The following is a 19,108-nucleotide window of genomic DNA, read 5'->3' on the forward strand; positions in this document are numbered from 1 at the left end:
CTAAAAGAAGTCTTCAGGGCTGAATAAGAGATAAAAGACTTATCCAAGATGGATGCCTTCCCACGAGATGTGAGCATCGATGGTTAATAGTTGACAGTTTAATTGACTTTACTGTACTGAACCAAGCGTGGATGGCACACCGTGGCCACAGAGGGGCACCCCACTCCTACAAGCACTAGCATATCACACCTTTACCTTGACTTTGACAGTTCAGTTCCAACAAAAAAATGTTCTACTCACCTGGAAAAGCAAACAGACTGTGATGACTGATGACACATTTATTTAACGGTGTACAACTGAATCCAAAGCTGAAACATACTCCAAACAGCAAACAGTATTATGACAAGACTTTTTCTCGCCAAGTGTTTATTAAAACACACACAGTGCACTGGTTTCTGTTTCACACATTTGAAAAAGAACGCATTGTTAAATAAACTAATTTCTCCAAAGAAAAAACTCACTGATGAAAACTCAACTGCTGTGAAAGTTGTGACACGTACGAACCTATGGCTAAAATAGAAAAATGCGCGCGCCTGTTTATAATCAAAAATATGATAAAAATGGATTTGCATCAATCCTCATATCACACAGAGAGAAGAGACCGAACAGTTGTGTTTTCCAGAAACAAATTCATAAAGTATCCTCATTCTGCTCTGAGAGTTAACAGTCCACGATCGCAGGACTGTACGGAATGGTCACATGAAAGTAGTCGCTAGAGCCCAGCCGATACAGAATCTTTGCGAGCACTTCTTGATACTGAAATTTGAGACTTTAAAGCAGCAATAGTCAATATTTCTATATGAATAGCAGACAACAAAATTTTATGTGAATGGTGTCGCTCTCTATGATGATCCCACAAGTTATCCCCATACGGCGCAAGGAAAGTGCCAAACTTCAGACTACTGACAAATCGAGGGGGGGCCTCTGTCTATGTTGAGGCCAGCAGTGGAGTTAGTCACTGTTGGGTAATGTTGTCCTTTCTATGGAGACCTCATGATGGCACTGTTGTCTCACGGTTACAATGACTAAATACAGACACAATGATGAATCCATCTGCACTTTGCCACAACACAGGAACAGCGAACGCTTTGCGAAATAACCTTGACCGTGACGAGTGATTACAGCGCTGACTGATTTGGGTCCGGTAGGTGTCAGTCTATGGGAGGTGACAACAGGGCTGTGTGTAACATAAGAAAGTACAAACATGAAATATATCAGTCTACACTGAGAAATAATTGGGAAAACACTTCTTTTTTTTTTTTTTTACATCTACAGTAAATGAAAAAAACATATTTTGGTGTGTTTGTTATTTTTAATGGTATGCTCTGAATTCACACGTAATATGAATTGAATATATAGCTTAATCTGGTTTACATAAGTGCCTGGTCTCTAGGGATCTGAGGTGTGTGAGATTGCTTACAAAATCCACTCGTGCATTTAAGGGTTAAATAATGCTTGTCATTCGTGACATACTGTACTGTACTGTGATGAATTCAGATGGTGTGATAGTAAATATTCCTTCTGTGTGAAACGTTACCAAGGAATTCCACAATGTCAACATTTTACTTTTACTGTGGGGGCTCCTCCAAAATGATGTTCAACTTTTTCTGTAACACGATGAGATGTCATGGGGCACGGTGCTGCGCTGGCCAAACCCGCCAGTGGACGATCAGACCACAGACGACCACGGGTAGAATAATAATCCTGTTTACCATGAAGCGAAAACTGTGAACATGGAGGAGAAACTCATCGCTACCGTGATGACCTTTCCAGACTTGTACAACCCTGCCATGTAGGAGTAAGAGGACATACATCCCCGTGCAGTTGGTGTTTTATCCGTCTTCCAGTCAGAACTTCTGGTTAGTGTACTTGTGTAAATGCTGGCAGCATGGCTAACCAAACATTATGGAGTCTTCTTTTTGTGTTTCCCTAGTATTCACACTCAACATTTGCCCTCAAACGACGCACACCCCCGTGCGGGTTTCTTTTTTTGGTGTGATTGCGGCCTTAAGTGTTTTGGTGAAGTTCCAGCATTTCCCACTTACAGCAGGCAGCTGATATGAAGTGAGAAGTCTCTAAAAACTGTCCACTACCTGCTCAGCACCAAACAACAGAGGAGAGACAAAGTTAGCGACTAAGGAGCCAGTCATTTTTCTCGGGTGGTGGTGAAGGCCAAACCCGAGCCAAAAGGAGAGTGAATATTAGACTGAAATGTATCTGGTGAACACAAACACCACCTCATGATGATTACATGAGTGATCTGTTATCTGGGTGGTCAAATAAATCAACTAATACAGCTTTAAAAAATCTTATAATAATATATCCACCAATATTATTTGTTTACATACACACATTTACTTTTGATAAGATTATTTAAAGAACATTTTACGGCATAAAAATAAACTTGTCAGTGCGCTACGGTGGGAAAACTATGCAATGGAGACACTACTTCTAAATGACCACAAACATATCTTTGACATTTCTTCAGTGTCAGCCATGGCGGCATTCAGTCAGGCTCTAGTTGTCGGTTTGCTGAACAGACCTGCATAATAGGGATTTGATGATGTGTATTCTTGCCCCGCCGGCTACACTTCCTCAGTGGAAGTGCTGGGCATACGGCCAGACTCGGAGGGAGCATGTTCTTTGAAAACGTCATCCTCCATGTCCTCCTCTATGGGCTTCATCTTTGAGCTCTTGGTGCCAGGTGATTTTTCTATTTAAAAAAAAAAAAAAAAAAAAAGTTATTTTTTTTATATATACACACACACACATATATATATACACATATGGTGGTCCATACACACACAGGCATACTCTATACCCCCCAGATCCCAGGCCTGCGAATGTGTTTCCATCGCTGCCAGCAGTTGATGCATTAGAACTCTAACAGCCCTTCTGCACAATAGAGAGCTGCTCTTCTGGACTCAACACATTTTAAAGAGCGGCCCTCCCCTGCAGGTGCTTTTAGTCTGGATCCAGCCTCAGATAGAAATATTTGGGTTTATGGAGTATCTCCTCCTAATGCACACGATGCTTTCGCTCTGGTTTGGAGAACATGAATGAGTGATGTTATTTGAGTTCAACAAATATGGGTTGTTGAAGGATGAAGTGGATATTTTGAGATAAATGCTGTTGTGATATCTCCCCCCCCCCCACAAAAATGTAATCTTGTTACAGTAAAAAAGCTTCTTGAGACAGCTTTTACAACAAGAGATTCTAAACCACATACTAGAGCTGATCTTATTAGGTACATTCAGGTCTATTCCCACTGACAAAATGTAGATTGGTACGGTTTAATAAGCTACTTCAGCAGTTCAGTGTTGCTCTTCCATGAAGGTGTAAAACTCCACTACTCGAGTTTGTAACACAGCTTCTCTGTTATAAATGAGAGGCTGATTTAGTGGTTCTAACCCTGGGGACTTCACTACAACATCATCAGGGTTATAGTGATGAGGAGGATGACATGACGACAGAGAAACACTGCTGTTCAGCCTGGTGTCCCCTAAAAAGACCAGACAGGTTAGAGGAACGCCCTCTTAGAACAGGCAAAATACAGCACTTTAAATCCTCCAGAACTGGTCTTAAGAAGTGATGATTTGGTTACAGACTGATTTGGAAACATAATCAGTACAGTCAGTTTGGGTTGGGAGGAGAGGCAGTGGTGGCAGGGGGAAATAAAAGAGGTGGTCTTAGGCGCCAGGGAATGGCTCTGTGTAAGGGAGTAGTCGAAACTAGAGGAGGGACGGGAGGAAGAACGTCAAAGAAACACTGATACACATTTTAAAACAAACCTACTTCCACAGGTTTGTGGAGATGTGGAAAAAAAACCTAAAGCTACCGTATGTGAACAGTGTGAAGAGGCAGATTACTCTGGCGGCTTTCTGATGATGTGTCATAGCAGCTCATTCATTATGTGTTTAGATATCAACCAACAGATGGGAAAAAGTAGCACCTGATAATCCGCCCTGAACCTTGTTCAGGCAGTTTCCTGTAGGTCTTGTTCGCTTTTGTTTAGAAAATGAAAGCTGAGCTTTGGTTCTGCAAAGCAATGTCATTATGCCATTGTTTAAATTCTGTGGTGCGTCTATTCCCAATTACAGCTCAGGCTATGTGACTAGCAAACAGTAAGATTACCCTCTAAAAACATATCATATTAATAGCTTATAATTACTTGTGGCTGAATTTATTGTTGAGCAGATTATTTAGAAATAATGGATTTTACTAAAGAGTACCCTGCCACGCTCCAGGCATTCAGCTAACAGTGAAGCTTGGCAACTGTATAAAATAACAATTCTAAGAAGAAATTTTAAGATTAAGATTAAAGCGCCTCTGAAATTTTTTAATCTTAACCTTCAGTCGTGCAGAACTCAGGGAGCAGGAAGACCACTCACTTGTAGTCCATCATTTTTGCTGGTTTTGATGTAACATTCTGGCAAACGGTTTGCTTTTTGGCCAAACTTTAAATTTACCTTCTGCATCTACATCCTGCTGTCTTACAATAACGTATGATTTTCATTTGTTTGACAGGACTGAGCACCGAGGAGGACATTTTAGTGTTGCCAAACTCTATATAGAGAAGAAAACGTTTTTCTGGAAAAGGGAGAGAAAAAGTCATGACATACCCGGATTTTATGTCGAATTTATTCATTTTTGTCAGTATGGACCCTACTATAACATCACTCTCCTATCAAATATCATTCAAATCATTCCTCACATTTAAGTCACTAAGTGTGGGGTTTTAAGATTCCTAAGTGTGGCAGCATCGGGTGGTAGTATCTAGAATGACGCTGTGTTCAGGGATAGACTTTTTTTTTTTTACACAAACGACACCTTATAGAAAGTTAAAAAAATAAAAGCCTCTATTCAAATAATAGTCACAGTGGCGTGGCCAGCAATAACAAATAAAGGACGGTCCCCAATAAAGACAGGGTAAAAAACTTTAAGGGGTGTAAAATTACCTGCACTACAACTCCAGCAGAATCATGCAGTTTTTTCAATCACTGTTAAAGTGTTGTCACCAAACACGTCCTACAGATTTTCACATTAAAAGCTGACAAGGAAAGGGAGGAATTATGCTCACTGAGACAATGATAAACTTTTAATTTGAAACATGCATGTTGGAAGTGTTGAATTTCATTGACCATCCAGTAGCGGCAAGAAAGAGGGGAGTGGAATTACAGTAAGGAGTGAATAAAAACTGTATGTGTTTAAAGGAAGAGTGGGAGAGCCAAGTATGACCTGTGGAGGTGTTGATTATACTGAATTGATAAAGACGACAGGTAAACATAGAGGACGATTTAGGTTCGCATTAAGCAGGGAACAGGGGAAATAAGGGGTAAAGGCCTGTCTCTAATATAAGCTTGCTCCAAATAAAGGCCTCTCTTCCACTGAGGCATGGTTTCACTTTGTGAGTACTCATTTCCTGTGTTTTGGAGATCAGGCGTTGGCCAATTGGGATCGGAGCACTGTAATTGTTTTTATGGACAAATAAATCGAACCTCTGAGGTGACAGGCCACGTTTATGGTTTACCATCAGAAATATTTGAAAAATTCTGCACATAACAAGTCCAATAGCTTTTAATCTTTTTGGGTGATAATGTGACTTACGGAGCGAGGATCCAGGAGATCCTCCTCGTAGGATCTGGTTAAGAACATCATCAGTGTCGTTGGTGCTCGCCATGCTGTTCCTCATCTGCATCATAGACAGCTGGGAGCACAGGCTGGGCTGATGGTCCATCTTCTTCACCACCTGGGACGCATCCCCCACCAACATCATCATCAACACCATCCACACAATAAGAACTGTAGTAGCTACCATACAGTGTGATGTTAACGTGTTCATTCTTCCAGCCTTTGTGCGATTAAAATCCTAAAAAGAAACTTTAGAACCCGACAGCAGAGCTTGACCCACCTTGTCGCTGAGTGTGGGGTCATTCAGAGAGTACAGTTTATTGGTGATGTCTTTGCCGATGAGGTACCTGAACACCTCACTGAGGAAAGTGTCCGACTCCAGGAAGTAGGTGAGCCTCTCTCGAGACCAACACAAGAACTTACAGTTCTCCTCTGCCATGATGGTCACCTGTCAGTTAAACACAATAACAAATCTTTTTTCCAAGAACTGAGGATTGTTTGTTCTATCCATGAATCAAAGCTCTGACCCATTATTCATTTCCCCCAACAGTCATTAAGGCTAAGAGCAGGTGGCAGGGCAGTCTTTCATTGTTTATTTTTTTTTATTTATTTAGACATTTTAAACTCCATGAAGCACTCATGTCACAAATGGGGTTTGTTCATTTATTTTATGTATTTAATTACCTGGAACTTCTCTCCTCTGTGCATCTCAGTGGACCTGAACTCTGGAGAATCAATGAATGAATTGGTGTAGATGTTGTGGAGGAAATGGCCTCTGTATGAAACCTTCATCCTGTCACAGAGAAACTTCAAAGTCAAAACTCTGATTAATCTTCAAAACAAAAATGCAGTCTCTTTTAAAGTGACATTAAGCCTTAAATCGTCTTCTGGTGAAGCCAAAGGAGGAAGTTCCTTGAAGTGCCAGTTCCTCTAATGGCCACTAGATGCTTAAGTCCAAAATTACTCTCAGAATTACTCAAAATGTCGCAGATCCACTCTCAAAATAATTCAAAATTTTCAAAAATTCACTCTCAAATTTACTCCAAAAATCATTTTCACTCGACATTATTCAAATACTTCCACATTCACTTTCTGAATTAATATAAAAGATGAAATTCATCATCAAAATTACTCAGAAAGTCCCCAAATTAATCTAAAAACGAATCAAAAACTCCTAAAATTACTCACTAAATTATTCAAAAAGTCCCAAATTCAGACTCAAAAGTTTTCTAAAGAATTACTGAAATGGTTTTTCATTGCTCTTAGATATTAGAGTATATTTTGATTTAATTATAATTTAAATATTGACAAACTTGAAGAGTGTATTTTAATGTTGTTAGGGTTAGGGAAGGTTAGCCGATGGAACACAAAACACCAAAAACTGACAGATATGAATAATCAACGTACAATGACATAAAACAGACAAAGGCAAATAAGTAGTAAACCAGACTGGCACTCAGTAGAGCACATTCCTCCACCAAGGCAAAAAAATGCCCTGTTTCGCAATGTTAAGGAAAGGGATTTAAAATCCCGGGATCTGCCCCTTTATTCAGATCCGCACCAAAATGTAATGGGTTCTTCCCTGGCCCACGCCCCATCCCCCCACCAAGGTAGGTGCAAATCAGTTCAGTAGCTTTTGCGTAATCCTGCTGACAAACACACAAGCCAACAAACAAACCAACAGCTATGAATTGAAAAAGAAGACATTTCATGCACACTTCCATTTCAGTGAAAACTTCCACTTAGAATCATCCATCATAGAAAAGATGACTGACTCACAACAACAGCTGCACCTGGAGTCAAACAAACAGCACATACTTTCCTTTGAGGAGAATGCTGAGGCGTTCATCCACAGAGGTCTTATCCTCAGCAGCGTAGGCCTGGCCTTTCTTCAGTGTCTGGATGGTGCAGAACTGTCCTGTGAGCCTCTGAAACAGAGCCTCCTGCACATGGAGGGGCTCAAACATCCGCTTGTAGACTGACCGCAGCTCCCTGTCAATCTTAATCTGGCAGAGCAGAGCCACAGCCTTAACTCATCTTTCCAACGTAAATGAACATAAAAAGCAAGCTTCAGTAATGCTGCCGTGGTCTATGTGAAATTACATTCAAAGAGTTGGTGAATTAAAGGGGCAGTGACTAAGGAGGACAGGTCTCCTGTCTCATTATGAAAAGTCCTGGTCTGATTCTGTCAGCTTGCTGGAGGCCCCCTTACTTTCACTGACTCCCCTAGTGGCACCCGTGGATTTGATAAAAACCTGCATCCCATTACCATGATGCAGGAGCAAACCCAGGAGGAAATGCTGCTTCCTGCCAAAGACAGCGAAGAAAAACTCAACACTGACCCTCAGCATAAATAAACACCCCGTTTTCCCAACGCCTGGGTCAGTATTTCATTTTGGTCAGACACTTGAATGGCCTGAATGCAGAGTAGGTGTGAGGGTGTCAGCATGTGCCGCTGTAGAACTCACAGGCCTTCGCTTGTACAGGAGGTAGAAGAGGTGCATGAAGTTGACCACCAGAAATACCACGTTCCAAACCATCACATCCAGGGTGCACCTGTACAGAGTCACCCATGCGATGAAGAGACCACATCCTGTCAGGGTTCAAGACACAGAACAGAGTGGATTTAAGAGAAGGTCTAGAAACTGAATGTTCAAACTTGGTTCAAAGGTTCAAAATCTGAATTCTAAGTCTGGTTTAATACTCATTCACAAGGACAGCATCATGTATAGCTACTGCTCCTCATTTGTACTAATATGGACAATGCGGAAAACTAAACCATGGATAACCAAAAGAAAAAATACAGGATCCAATCCAGCATGGAACACTGACATGCAAAACAAAATAAAATTAAATGACATAAAATTAAATTAAAATGAAATACAATAAAATGACACAAAATCAAACACAATAAAATAACATTAAATTAAATCAAATTAAAATATCATGTTACATAAACAATGTTATACATAAAAACACTCAAATTTAACATAACGTATTTTCATAGTGGTTATTTGTACAGAGAATTGTTGATGTTTTGATGCAAGTCTAGATTTTTCAGTTTAGCTGGAGTTGTTGCCATAGAAACGAGTCCTTAAGCTTATGTACAACTTTTCAAGGTGAACAAACACGAAGCCATTTTCAGATGTGAATGATTCCTTTTCTTGAGTGCAATGAAAGAAAAAATGGTAATATAATTGTGACTTCAGATGAAAATGTGTTAATTATTGAGAAATAATCAAGCTCTGTTGTTTTTCACGGTAAAGAGTGCATATTAAACGGCAATAGAATAAAAGAAAACCAGTACAGTGAGAGGCAAACAAATTCAAGTTCAGTTTGAGAGACTCTCAGCAAAAGGGATAAATTGAGAAGTTTCTGATTGTCACCATTTGTCACTTACATCCATGAAATGTAATTGCATCATAAGCATGTTCAATACTCAATACACTTAGAATGAACCAATCAATGAATATTTATTAAACTGGAGTCACTTTCATAAATTTCACTATATGGGTCAGTTGATCACTGTTAATGAAAAATGATGAAGCCTTCATATATTTATTATTTTGTTGGCTTAACAGTTGTAATAGTTTCGCATAATATTTCATTCAACTGCAACTTAAAACTTGTTTATTTTTTACATTTAATGAATAGAAAAAATAAACTGAATTAATGTGGTAATTGATTGACCAATTTCATTTTGTCTATTTTATTACTATAATTATGACCCATCTGGTCAATGATAATTAAAAATACCCGAAACGTTTTAAACAAGACTAATTGTTTGTTTACTCTTCCTGTTTGCTCTGTTTCTTTTTCCTTGTAAAGCTCTCTGAGACTAGATTGTGCCAAAGGGCAATATAAATACATGAACCTTCGAAATTACAACCACATTTCCCATAAATCCTGCTGCTTCCTGCCTCTACTCTCTTTCCAAGTAGAAGATAAACATGCTGGAAGTGCTTTTTTCCATCTGCCATTCTCTCCTTCCTTTATCTGCCCTCATCAGGGCCTTGTAGGGCCTCAGCTCTGTTGAAGAGATCCCTCTCTGTGCAGAACAGCTTTTAAAAAATCCAAACTGTCCAAATGTGCATCCAACTAAAGCAAATCCTCAACACGCTTGTGGGAATCATTTACCACTGCTTTGACACAGAGGGCAGTTTTTATTACTGTCAAAACATCTGTTGAGGCTGTTCTTCGCATTCTCCATTATTCCCAGCCACAGTGTTATGACAACAGGAATGCCATCAGCAGGGGGGGTCGGTGGACTGACCTGTCATCACGAGGAGGCGCAGCAGGATCATGTGCAGGCCCAGGGTGGTCGGGAGGACCAGGCCCAGCAGCAGGGACAGGTTCCCCAGATGGAAGAGGATGTGGTGGGCCTGCTCCCACTCCTGGCACGAGGTAGCATTGGGCACAGCCGGGACTCCTGGGCTGGCCGTGGGGAAGGAGGCCAGTGTGGTGTAGACAGGGAGGGGGTGCTCCGAGGTAGAAGACATCCTTCAGCCGGGTCACCTTGAAGACTGCGGCGAGTTTAGAGAGAATGCGATCGGATTGATTGTTCAGGGCTTATGGGTAACATGCTGTTAGCAAAGATGCTACAACGTTAGCAAACAGTTGCCTATTTAAGGTGGTGTATTCATTCTACTTTCACCTCTGGTTTGGTCTACACCACGGAAATTCTCCCATTATCCCAGCTTTGGATTGCTGCAAATTGTTCCAAGCTGCTCGCCCTCTAGCCTTGTCACACGATATCCCCAAAATCTTTATGGTGTTACGTATTGGTAGGGCTTTTGTCGACAAGTATAACCAGACAGACTGTACAGACACTGTGCAGCTTTCTTTTTAACTAGCGGAGTGGAATGACTTGGTTAATGTGGTAATGTGGACTTTCATTTAGATGTCACTGCCACTACCGACTTTTTTTGTCAGGTCAGTTTGGGAAGAATTGTCTTCTGCTTTGAAATGTGAGCTTTTTATGGACCTGTACTTTTCATTTGGTTGGAGAGATGCGTATTTTTGCAACCGAACCTGATGGCGGGATTTTTGGCGAAATCCACTTCACTGTAACTTCAGTGAATCTTATTCGTTTTAGAGTTGTTTTAAGTGACCTGTAGCCAGTGTCGGGCAGGATTTTTTTGTTTATTTCAGTATTTCTACAGCCTGTGAGCGACCCCTGTACGACCATCACACTAACCTACACATAAGAGTAAGTAGCCTGTTGCTCCTTCTTACTTTTTTTCAATCAACTTTTTTTGAGCGCAACTCAAGATGTGGATAAACCAGCAGCTAACAAGAACGCTACTTTAATTAAACTTTAATTATTCTTTTTTTTGGTTTACTTTAAGTTTATATTTATATATGCTATATTTTGTTGCCATATATTTATTCTTAATTAATTTTCTATCTGAATGAGTTCTGTGTGTCTGTCTGACCTTACAGATATGAAAACAGAATATATCCATTGAACTACATTAAATAATAATAACAATAATAAGAATAATGTATTGGCAAAGAGCAGTTCATGTCCAGTGTCACTTTCCATCCTGTTATACGTCTCACAGCAGGCTTGGACATGGAAGCTCCTGTATAAACATTTTACTGTCTGTTCTCCTCTAAAGATGAACTGAAGCACATGTGCACACAAAATAATATTCACATTTGGCTGAAAACATTGAATAAACAATTTAATCTTCTCCCACTGTAATAGTATCTGCTGCTCTGCGTTTTTTTCTTTTTTTCCTGCCACATGTAAAAATAGATGCAGTTACACTTTGAAGCTGCAGATCATTTCTCACAGCCACAACTTTCTAACTGCTCTTCAAAGTACCGAGAGGAAAACGCCTCGTTACTCACCGATTCAGCCGCCGCCGGCGAAACGCGAGTCCGTGCAGCGGAGGAGGAGGAACGACTTCGATGAAAAACTGGAGACACTGCTGGCGACGGCAGGCTGGACCCTCAGATCGGGGCTGCACAATGTGCGTCGCACATTCCACACAGCTGACAGGCAGAGACTAAAATAGGCAAGAAGGGAAAGAGCCGCGCACCTGCAGTGCCTGAGAGCTCCGACAGGGGGAGACGGAGCACAGATGAACCCCCGGCATCATCGGCTCTGAGGACATACTGGGTTCCGAACTCCACTGGCAAATCCGCCAATTTAATGATGGAGCGGAAAAAAAGATTTGTTGCTTCATGTTGGTTCATGAGAAAACGCATATCCTACTGTCTTATCTGGTGTTTGTGTAAAATTGAGATAGAGACATGTTTTTAAATACTGCAGTGTTAAAACGTTTTGGAGGGAATTGGTGGTAACATGCTTATAGGAACGCGAACAAACCGACTGTTTGCGTTCCTATAAGCAAGAATGATGTGCAGTTGTCATGAAATTTGATTTGTTTTGGACAGACATCAAATTTCAAATAAAATTTATATTTACATTTTTAAATATACATTTGATTTTGTATGTAAAATCCAAACTATTTAAAAAGGAATTGTAATGTTCATATGTAATATACATTCACAACGACTGTATTCCTATTTGAAATTTAATTTATATTATTTTGACAAAATAAACTTAACTCAAGACCCATCGACTAATCAATCTCCATGACAACTGAGAAAATTACAAACACTGATGCAGACTGGGACATGTAGTTGAAAACATCAAAAAAAAGGTAATAAACCCTGAATTCGCTTATTGCGAACTGTAACTGAGCTACTGTTAATTTCATGCTCAGTTTAATGTATATGATATTGTAGCCTGACAGTCAGTATTATATCATTTACATTGTTGTGTGTGTGTGTGTGTGCAAGAAGATTAAGAAAAATGCACACAGTAAAATAAAGTATAATTTATTTTTTTACAGCAAAATATAGACACATCTAACCTATTTACATCTACATTTTACATTTGCACAATGTTACATTGATAATAGTCACTGATCCAATCTGTCAACATTACACATTACAGAATCTTTTGCGGTTAAGACATCTGAAGCCACCCATTTATTTCACTTTCTACATTCATAATGCACATATACATCCAAGTGACTGCTTTTAATTATACCAGGAATTGATGTTTCTAAAAAATAAAGTTGATAAGTGTAGCTTTTTGCCTTTAGGTTCACTTTAACCTTAGCTGAACAGTACAATCCTAAGTGTCATGTAGCTAAAACTATTTACACACACACACACACACACAATAACACATACTCGCAAACTGTACTCAGTTATATACGCAGTGAGATCCGGATGCCCAGAGATGAATCAGCTCCTCAGTCAAAGCTTTAGACATTTCATTTTGTTTTACTGCTGTGTGACTGTGTGATGTCTGAATGGATGTTGAAAATTCCAGTTACAGAGCTGGAAAAGCAGACTGCAAACACCAAAATGGCAAGAGAGGATCTGCTGAGAGGGTTTCTTATGTTCTGCTTCAGTATATACAGTAAGTGAAACTAATTAACCAGGAACATTATGACAGATTATGTTATTTATCCCTCAACAGAAAATCCTGCTCTCATGTTTCAACCTTACAGAAAGACCAACAACAGAAAATCCTTCATGCCAAAACTGCAGAAGTCAAGGGCAAACTTGTTGGCCATCTTGAATTGACAACATTATAGGCAGACGGAGGGCTTAATACATTGTACTTTGTTTAACTGTACTAAAGTGAAGATCTGTCAAGCCAAGCAACTAGATAGGATTTTACCTCAGGTACACAAGCTTGTCGCTGTACACTTGACTGAATGAATCAGATTTAACCTTCTGCGATTGTAGTTGGGTACAGTCACAATAATGAGACACCAAATTCTTCACCAAACTGCCAGTTAAATGGGGCAGCTCAACATTCTGGAAAGTTTTCCTGTCCTCTTGCTCTCTGAGAGTGAGATATTTTTTGGCAAACAACAGCCAGTCATAGTGATTGTGCACCATGAACGCATTAAGAGAACTGGATGCCATGTTCCAAGATGGCATCCCATCTATTTCAATAGAAGTTGCTAGTAGGGAGCATATATGGCGAAAAGATTTTTCAGGCTTCCTCTGGCTTCAGAATGAGTATAAGATACTGAATTAAAGTTAAAGAGGCTCAAACTTAGAGAGACTTAAGAGTTTACAAAAAATGTATCATTTGTCAAGGCTGTGGAGACTGAGTCTGGCACAGACCAAAACACAGCTAAAGTAGAGCTACCAAGGCCAAAGCGTCCCACGGGTTGGATGGTGTATTTTAAAACGATTACTAACATTGGTCTTGTTAGCAAGGCCGCCATAAAGTAGCCCGTGGATGTCTTAGGCTACCAGTCACGGGACCCTGCCCCTCACTTCTCGCAGCGGTCCCTCGGGAGTATCCTCTTGTCCTGACACACCATGACTGCTGACAAGTCTGCCAGCTCCACCAAAACTAATCTGTATACTGAGATCTGATGATAATGTTGGCGGATTTGAGATAACGTCACCTAAAACTCGCCTACCCTACATGATACAGACACACTCTGCCCCCTTCCTAAATGACATTATTTTTACATGACATTCCTACAAACAGTGAGTCAGTTTGAGTTCAAGTGTTTAAGGCCTGGAGCAGGGTGTGTGTGTGTGTGTGTGTGTGTGTGTGTGTGTGTGTGTGTGTGTGTGTGTGTGTGTCTGTGTGTGTGTGTGCGCGTGCGTGTGTGTGTTCAGGCAGTCCTTCCACTCTGCCCCGGCACTTGCAGGAGGACATCTGCCTTTTCTAATTCGGTCACTGCCATGTGACAGTAACTGGGTAAGCGGAGATCATAGCGGTGCCCGGACTTGTCAAAAGCGTTGTCATTAAGGGAGTACAGCTTCTCTGCAATGTCATTGCGCACAACCAGGGCAAAGATCTTGGCTATGTAGCGATGCTTAGCAAAAAGCAGGTAGAGTTTCTTCCTCCTCCACGCCACATATCGGCAAGGGTTATCAGCACGCAGGGTCACCTGTGGAGAACAGAACATTTGGCAGACAGATGAGGCTGAAAGAATGTATTCATGTGTGTAAGTTAAAGGATAATTCCACTTTATTACAGCTAAGGTTTTTCTTTCTATCAGTTATGATAACCTAAGTAAGTGCTGAGATCTGGGAAGAGATTGACAAAATTATCAAGCTAAGATCCAACTTTTAATAAACTAAATTATCCCCTTAATGGGGTCAGATGAACTTCAAACCAAGGTCAAATTTAGGACAAATATTTCAGTTAAATGGCCTTTTTAATAATCTAAGTCTGATAATTGATCAAACTGACCAATAATACTTATACTCATTTGTCATGAACTGGATTTCATTAACCTAGTTTAACAGTTTTGTTTTTAGATTCCTTTGGCTGATGTATTATTTGATATATTCTAATAGTAAATGAAATCAGGTTTTAAATAATCTTAATTCATCAGGAGCCCTCTCCATTCTCAAGAACATAGAATATATAACATTTAATACTGCACTTAAAGAAAAAAGCAGGCATTATTCTATATATTTCCTATCGTCATCAAATCCTATAAAAAGACCCACACCAACAACGTGTTGGTGTATGTCTGTCCGACTGCAGATGTAAATCTTGAAAAAAAAAAAAAACAGCTCATAAAGACATAGTTTCATTTTTTAAACAGGTTCAGTAATTCTCTAAAACAGCTGGACACTGTAGTTTTTGGAAAATGAGCAACATTTTCCTAACAGGAGTGAATAGTGGCTTAATCCACCGTGTTTTTGCATGTGCATGTGAGTTAAAAAGTACCTGGAAGACACCCTCCTCTGATGGTCTGAGAGAGTCCCACTCAGGCGAATCCAGGAACTGGAAAGGGTAGATATAATGGAGAAACTCTCCATTAACTGTCACACGGATTCTGTAGGAGAACGAATGGAAAGTAGATATTAACTTTCCGGTAGGAAACACTGTAACATGAAAGGCAGGTCGACGCTAAATCACACAGGACACAAAAACTGCTGCTACAATGATAATCAGTGGTACCGTCCTGTTCTGGCAGAACTGCCGGGGAAAACACGCCCGCTGCGACTTGAAGTGTTTGTTCCCGTCAGTGCAACAGGCTAGAACGCCTCAACCCTTACGGCACAGATTTCATGAAATGTAGTGTGATTAGGCATTGACACCCAGAGGTCAACCGTGTCTAGTCATAGATCGCCAATGCATGTGCTGATGAGGGGAGATGAGGTCATGACAAACCACAGCATATCTCCCAAATTAATATTTTCTTACAACAAACATATTCTTTGCATAGCAGGATGCACTTTTTTTTTTCTTGCACTTGACTTCCTTGTTCCATTTTCTGATCGTGTAAACCACAGCACTGAAGAAACTGTTTCTGTTTACTAAATATTGTATATACACACAGAGAGTGACGATAAATTCACATCATTTAATTGTGTTCAATGTGCCGAGCCCTTTTTTCAATCCCTGCCAAATGCCAGTCGGTAGGTTTATGCTTCTCTCATTCCATGAGAAGCGAGCTCATGGACATTTAAAGAACTTTGAGAAGGCAAGATAAATTCATCCCAGGCTTCGCAGCACGTCAACAGCTAAATCATCAGCAGAGGCGGCATTTTATTCACTGGCGATAACAGTCGAGAGAAGTTAAGAGGTGCAGACGTGGCCCAAATTATTGGTAGGCTTCCACTTATAAAAGAAAAACCAAAACTTCTCTGAAATAAGTTGAAATTAACAAAAGTAACTGGCATCCACCGTTCTATATTCCATATTTAATAGAACAGACACATTGCTTTTGATTTTCAACGTAACATATTATTTTAAATAATACAAAAATGAATAGCATGGATAATAATACTGGGACCCTTAATCTAATATTTGGTAGCACGCCCTTTTAAGGCAGTCGCTGCAATCAAGTGCTTTTTTTAGCTCTTAATGAGACTTGTACACTTCTCCGCTGGTCGCTCGGCAAAACTCTTCTGGAGCAAACTGCCCTCACCCAATTGAGAGTTTCAGCTCTTTCCATTGGTGTTCAGTTGGACTGAGATCAGGACTCATAGCAGGCCACTTCAGAATGGACCATCCATTCTTGACTGCTTTTAGATGGATGTTCTGGGTCCTTCTCCTGTTGGAGGGACCAGGGCCTTTGGCTAAGACAGAGCTCTCTCACACGGGGCAGGATGTTTAGCTCTAGAATGCTTTGATAAGCTTCTGCTTTCATTGCGCCCCCGCACAGATTCAAGGCCCCCTGTGCCAGACGCGGCAAGGCAACCCAACAACACAAAGACCGTCTTCCAGTAGAAGGGGGTGGCGTGCCAAAGCAGGGACTCGATTTTGGCCCTTGTCTAAACCTCTAGAGATGCATAGGGGAGAGCTAAACTATAGCAAGCCATGTTTTTCACTCCTGTCACTGCCAGGGCTAAATGTAGGCTATGGCAGGGATACGAAAGGTTGACTATGATGGGCCACAAGGTCCACAAGCCTCACTTTTTCATTCCTCACTCTCTACTGCAATAACTCATTAATAACTATGTATGGGGGTGTTTTAGCCATGCTGTCAAAGTGTATTCACACTGTAATTTATTTGAATAAAACTTTGAATGTGTTTCTTTTTTTTTTTTTAATTAGCCTCCTTGGCATATTGAGACTCTCGGACAAATTTCAATGTTTAACTGACAGAAGCTAGCAAGAAAAAAAAGTCATTTCGTCTTAAGTTTGACTTAAATCTTCGTCTTACGTCTGGAAATGTAGTCACCTGCCTGACAGGAGCACCGACAGTTTGTCAATGGCGGTTTTTCCCTCGATGGCGAAGCAGTGGTTCTTCTCTATGGTGTGGATGTCTCCGTCGCAGCAGGCCACTATCTTCCCAAAATCCGCGAGCGGCACCCCCAGTTTCTTAAACATGCTGTGGTAAAGCTCCAGGAACTCCTTCTCGAAGGAGACGTTCCTCAGCCGGTAGGCGACATGCAGGACCTGTCCCAGACACACGCCGAAGAGCGCGAAACTCCACAGGAAAGAGTCCGTGGTGCAGGGGTCCGACCATCCCCACAGAGTGGAGCAGAAGAAGCCCAGAGTCAGGAAGGTGAACAGGTAGAGGAGCCCGTAGAAGCCGCTGCCGCCCATGAAGCCGAGGAAGAGGAAGATGCTGGCCAGGTGGAAGACGGAGCCCTCCGAGCCCTCGCGCCATTCCTCACAGAACGGGTACGGCGACGCCTCTTGCTCCACCGTGTAGTTCATGGCTTCGAAGTCCGGAGGCTCCATGTCTCCAAAAAGCGAACTGGACTAGCAGCAGAGTTCGCACCGAGCCGCCCAGGGTTCCCGTCGGAGGCGGCGGAGCGCGAGTCGGCGCGTCGTCCGAGTGTGGACACGCGACTGCGGGAAGAGCACCGAGTTAAGCCGAGACGCGGCCGGAAATAGCGTCGTAACAAAAAAAATAAAAGAACGCGACGTTTGGAACTAGTGAAACCAAAGCACTCATACTCACGCCAAGCAAAAAATATATTGAGAGGAACATAACCATAGAACGATCAAACACGAGTCATTAACGAGTTATTAATAAATACAATGTAATATGTCTGACATCAGAATGAATAAATCATGTGTATTTAAAGTAGAAATGTTCAAGCTGTAGCAAGAAAAAAGTTTGATAACCATAAATATCAAATCATTGTGGGTATGACCAGATACTCAGTATTAAAGGACTCAGATCGGGATTAGGAGCGAAAAACAGTCACTTCTCAGGTGACTGGCTTTGAAGCTCCTTGACCCTTTGGGTCTTGAGGCCTGTGCCCAATAGGGCCATTCAGTCATCCATTCAGCCGCTTTTCTATTTTATTGTATTTCTGTGCACCAAAAACACTGCTGTATTTCAATTGCTTCAGAGTCCAATTGAAATAAATGCAGCCTGTTTATTGCATGTATCCAGATCTTGGAAGAACACAGTCGGCTGGTCAATTAATAGGCTACAGCTATCAGAGGACCTTTGCTTGTCAAGTTGAATATTTACTGATTGTATTACTAACTGCTTACCAACTGATTTCAAATGAGGGTCAGGCCAGAAACTTTGTTTGTGGGAACCAGAAATGCGAAAGGATTTTATTTTGACAATCAAAACGGCTCTTTTTGGATATGTCTGTCTCTGTGTGACTTGACACTACACGCTGTAAAACATGATCTAAATAAGACTGTAGTGGCCCTCTTGGCCCCCTGATTCTAAATATGGCACGTGCCGCAGTGTAAAAAAGAAAGAAAAAGAATGAAAAATTAAGTGAATGAAATAAATGAAAACTAAGCGGCAACGTGAGCGAGTGGCAGCTTGTATGAGTGCATCTGAGTGAAAGATAGTCAGAGAGCAGGTGAAGTGTTTCCTCATTAATCACAGCTATGGAAGGTTGTGAGAGTGAGTGATCTTTGTGGACCAAAATAGCAACGGCCCTCCCTCTGTGTACCTGGTCAAGGGGACTGGGACTGCTTGCCGGATGGGGGAAAGAGAGGGTGGGCGGTGTATCTGGGGCAGCGGAGAAGGCCAGA

General features: G+C 41.1%; 2 protein-coding genes across 3 annotated transcripts; both read right to left on the reverse strand.

Annotated features, from left to right (window-relative positions):
* Nucleotides 1–263: 263 nt before the first annotated feature.
* Nucleotides 264–11,627, reverse strand: bves (blood vessel epicardial substance). Of its 2 annotated transcripts, XM_040117951.1 has the most exons (8): nucleotides 11,488–11,627; nucleotides 9,905–10,154; nucleotides 8,100–8,224; nucleotides 7,450–7,637; nucleotides 6,316–6,424; nucleotides 5,912–6,079; nucleotides 5,608–5,749; nucleotides 2,586–2,713 (listed from the first exon to the last, which is right to left on the reverse strand). In XM_040117951.1, exons 2-8 carry the CDS (start codon nucleotides 10,128–10,130, stop codon nucleotides 2,586–2,588), a joined length of 1,086 nt encoding a protein of 361 aa, XP_039973885.1. In that variant the 5' UTR covers nucleotides 10,131–10,154; nucleotides 11,488–11,627. The 2 variants fall into 2 exon arrangements, with proteins under 2 accessions (XP_039973886.1, XP_039973885.1); XM_040117952.1 differs by lacking the exon at nucleotides 11,488–11,627 and having other exon boundaries at nucleotides 264–2,713; nucleotides 9,905–10,130.
* An 875-nt stretch (nucleotides 11,628–12,502) lies between these two features.
* On the reverse strand, nucleotides 12,503–17,999 carry popdc3 (popeye domain containing 3). Its single transcript, XM_040118940.1, has 3 exons — nucleotides 17,334–17,999; nucleotides 15,371–15,479; nucleotides 12,503–14,579 (listed from the first exon to the last, which is right to left on the reverse strand). The coding sequence occupies exons 1-3, from the start codon at nucleotides 17,837–17,839 to the stop codon at nucleotides 14,301–14,303; spliced, it is 894 nt and encodes a 297-aa protein (XP_039974874.1). The 5' UTR covers nucleotides 17,840–17,999; the 3' UTR covers nucleotides 12,503–14,300.
* Nucleotides 18,000–19,108: the final 1,109 nt, after the last annotated feature.

This window comes from Xiphias gladius, chromosome 22, assembly GCF_016859285.1.
Source record: "Xiphias gladius isolate SHS-SW01 ecotype Sanya breed wild chromosome 22, ASM1685928v1, whole genome shotgun sequence".
NCBI lineage: Eukaryota > Metazoa > Chordata > Actinopteri > Istiophoriformes > Xiphiidae > Xiphias > Xiphias gladius.